This window comes from Dacryopinax primogenitus (assembly GCF_000292625.1).
Source record: "Dacryopinax primogenitus strain DJM-731 SS1 chromosome Unknown DACRYscaffold_8, whole genome shotgun sequence".
Classification (NCBI taxonomy): Eukaryota; Fungi; Basidiomycota; class Dacrymycetes; order Dacrymycetales; family Dacrymycetaceae; genus Dacryopinax; species Dacryopinax primogenitus.
This window is the reverse complement of record NW_024467205.1, coordinates 534586-537731: the sequence shown is the minus strand read 5'-3', so window position 1 is coordinate 537731 and position 3146 is coordinate 534586. Positions and strand designations below refer to the sequence as shown.

The 3146-nt window shown below is 46.3% G+C and overlaps 3 protein-coding genes across 3 annotated transcripts in view; 1 reads left to right on the top strand and 2 right to left on the bottom strand.

Moving 5' to 3' along the window:
* Nucleotides 1-527, top strand: part of DACRYDRAFT_28130 (uncharacterized protein) — a gene marked incomplete at both ends in the record, with an annotated part of 6677 nt that extends 6150 nt beyond the window's left edge. The window contains 2 exons of the mRNA XM_040774300.1: nt 39-66; nt 307-527. Of these exons, the coding sequence (XP_040629126.1) occupies nt 39-66; nt 307-527 (249 nt within the window). The remainder of the gene's footprint in view (nt 1-38; nt 67-306) is intronic.
* A 535-nt stretch (nt 528-1062) lies between these two features.
* On the bottom strand, nt 1063-1515 carry DACRYDRAFT_107162 (uncharacterized protein; the record flags this gene model as incomplete). Its single annotated transcript, XM_040768422.1, has 2 exons — nt 1063-1409; nt 1461-1515. 2 exons carry the CDS (start codon nt 1513-1515, stop codon nt 1063-1065), a joined length of 402 nt encoding a protein of 133 aa, XP_040629125.1.
* A 347-nt stretch (nt 1516-1862) lies between these two features.
* On the bottom strand, nt 1863-2823 carry DACRYDRAFT_107161 (uncharacterized protein; the record flags this gene model as incomplete). The annotated part of the gene is made up of 7 exons (XM_040768421.1): nt 1863-1885; nt 1934-1966; nt 2013-2121; nt 2170-2247; nt 2305-2508; nt 2572-2757; nt 2818-2823. 7 exons carry the CDS (start codon nt 2821-2823, stop codon nt 1863-1865), a joined length of 639 nt encoding a protein of 212 aa, XP_040629124.1.
* Between the last annotated feature and the right edge of the window lie 323 nt (nt 2824-3146).

Below are 3146 nucleotides of genomic sequence, written 5' to 3'. Positions count from 1 at the left end.
GGAGTAGACCTGATGACTAAGACCTATCTACAGTATAGGTATCTGTGGATGATCCTAAGAGACCAAGTCTGAAGAGACAGTCCCAGGCAGAGTAGGCCTTATATTTATACCTCTGTGGTGGAACCTGCTAGAACATCTTGCTTACTCAGCCTAGTCAGGTGATCAGGTCATATGAGGTCATGCACAGCCATGCACAGCAGGTCACCTGACCATCCAATCCTTCCAGCAGGTTCCAGCACATGCCAAGGTATACCAGCTACTTCCATGTCATAAAGGCTTAGTCATGTCTCTTGACCAAGCAATGAGCTGGTGCCCTGACACTGATGTACAATCATGACTTTGAAACAGGCGACTTAGTCCTCATCAGGAACAGCAGACAGGATGGCCCCCTCCACAACAAGATGCAGAGTTGGTATATGGGACCATATATTGTTGTCAAGCAGAGATCCAGAGGCGCTTACATAGTGGCCAGACTCAACAGTTTGATATTCCAACATACAATTGCTAAGTTCAGGGTGATTCCTTATCTAGCCCAGAAAGACATGTTGAGCACAGTTGAGACAGTCCTTTGAAATCTTGAGAACATGGACTTCAAAGTGAACAAACTGGACCATGAAGCAGAATTTGAACATTCAAACAAGGAAGCAGAAGAAGAAGAGGAGGAAAGCAAGAACCAGGAGATAGATGGAGATGTCATGGAAGACAGAGATGAAGGAGAAGACTTCAAAGTTCAAGAAAAGGATTTGGACCAGCTTGCCCTCCGATTTGATCTCGGAACAAAGATTTGAACAAAAACAATAGGAGGAAACAGACTTCACTATACCCATACCAAGAAGTGTATTTCTGTTGATACAAAATTATATAAGACCATCACTCAAAAATCACATGATTGTTTTTGGGCACTATTTCTTTCCACTGCACATAACTATCATACATGTCAAAATCGGGATAATTCTATCTATGATCCTGCTCCCTTGATACCATCCACTACTCTGTATTGACACCTTGAATCAAAACCAGCAGACACAGATATAAAGAAAAATTCTGGTTCCAAAAGTTGGTTCAAGCGAATCTGAAATCGAAATCAAGACACATACACTTGGCCTGCTGCTTGCCCTTGTCCACCTGGTGCGAGCACTTGCCCTTCTTGCTTGAGTTGTCATGACGACAGTGATAGGCCACCTGGGTCTTCTCCAACTCTTCATCAACCATGGGAATCAGCTTGCCCCTCTTGATGTGGTAGATGGCATTGGCAGCCTTGCAAGTGTTCCAAGGCGCAACCATGACCAAGAAGTCATTGTCATCCAGCTTGCCAGACTTCTTGATGTCAGAGTGGAGCATGCGAAGGCTCTCACTCAGGATGGTGTGCATGATGTGAAAGTTGCAGATGAGGTGGTGAAGGCACTGCACTGTTCAAAACATGTTAGAAGAAGTATCGAAAACAATAATGAAGGACTCACAGAACATGCCGGAATACTTCAATAATGCAGGAGAATCTGCGTCCCTCCATGCCATCTCCGTACTCACAACCACATCCAGGATTGTGAACACAGTTCACTTTCCATCTTCATGGTACCAGATTTCGCCCTCTTGTTGGGCCTCTTCGAGTCATCACCAGTTACATTGACTGTTGCCTTGTGTTTTGAACCAGCAGCCTTTGAGCCCTCTCTGGCAGTTTCCTTATCTGTTTGAAATCAGTCACAGATTCCAAAAAAAGGCTAGAAGAACACTTACTGCATGTGAGGAAGCTACAGCTGTAGCCCTTGCACCAGCATGAGTTGCATGAGCAACTAATCCTCTTCAGCTCACCCTTCCAGTTGGTAGTTGAATGGTTCTAGCCACCAGTGCACCATTGGCTGGTCTTATTGGAGCTGCACATGTCGCACTACTCCATGGTCAGGTCCAAAGAGAAAGGGTAAAAGATGAGACTTACAGGAATGGGATTCTTGTGTAGGACTTGGAAGGTCTGTTCGAAAGTCAGAATCAAAAAGCCAAAACAAAGACAGGCACACTTATGTTCTTGAATCCTTTCACCTTCATGAAGTACAACACCGGCCAGACAGGAGATAAACAAATGTCCATGATGGACAGGTGGTCCCCACAGAGATGATCCAGATTGAGCTTAGACAAGATGTTAGCTGAGGTACAAACACCAATTCAAAGACTTACCAGAACATTGAACTCAGCAGATGTCTGAGTGGCCTTGGTTGTGCCATCAAGTGCCCTCAACATATGAGACTGGAGTACCTAGGATGAGTCAGCAAAGGGAACATTTGAAGCTCAAATTGACTTACACCATCTGACCATGGGCAACAGATCAGGCTTGGCTTTGGCAGCCAGAGCCAGGAGCTCCTCACTGAGCTCATTCTTCGGCATCTTGCCAGGCTTCTTCTTATTGTCATCAGGAGCAGGCGTCGACTTGACCACAGATGGGGACTTGGGAGGCAGAGAAGGCAAAGAAGCAGCGGCAGAGATGGAAACCCTCAACTGGGAGTGCCAAGCTGGGATCTCCACAATGACAGTTGTTTTTGGATGAGTTCAAGTGGAAGCTGGCTTCATGGGCATGTGCACCGGGGTTGCCTTCTTGGGCAAGGGAACTGGTGTCTCTACCTTCGGATCCAGCAGTGCCAGGTTTCTTTCAATGCCGGCCATTTGGTACATCTGAACAATGTTCAGATGTTGAGTCTTCTTGATCTCAGGCAGCACATTCCAAACTGCTTGTTCAGCCTTGATTGCAGCTTCAAGGTTCACATCTGGCTGTTTGAACGTCAGTCATGGTTCGAAAATAGGAAGAAAAGGGGTGCACCTCCTTGTCACTGGCATGAACTGCCTTGCAATCTGTCAGGGCACCAGCTCATTGCTTGGTCAAGAGACATGACTAAGCCTTTATGACATGGAAGTAGCTGGTATACCTTGGCATGTGCTGGAACCTGCTGGAAGGATTGGATGGTCAGGTGACCTGCTGTGCATGGCTGTGCATGACCTCATATGACCTCATCCTTGGTCATATGACCTGATCACCTGACTAGGCTGAGTAAGCAACATGTTCTAGCAGGTTCCACCACAGAGGTATAAATATAAGGCCTACTCTGCCTGGGGACTGTCTCTTCAGACTTGGTCTCTTAGGATCATCCACAGGTACCTAT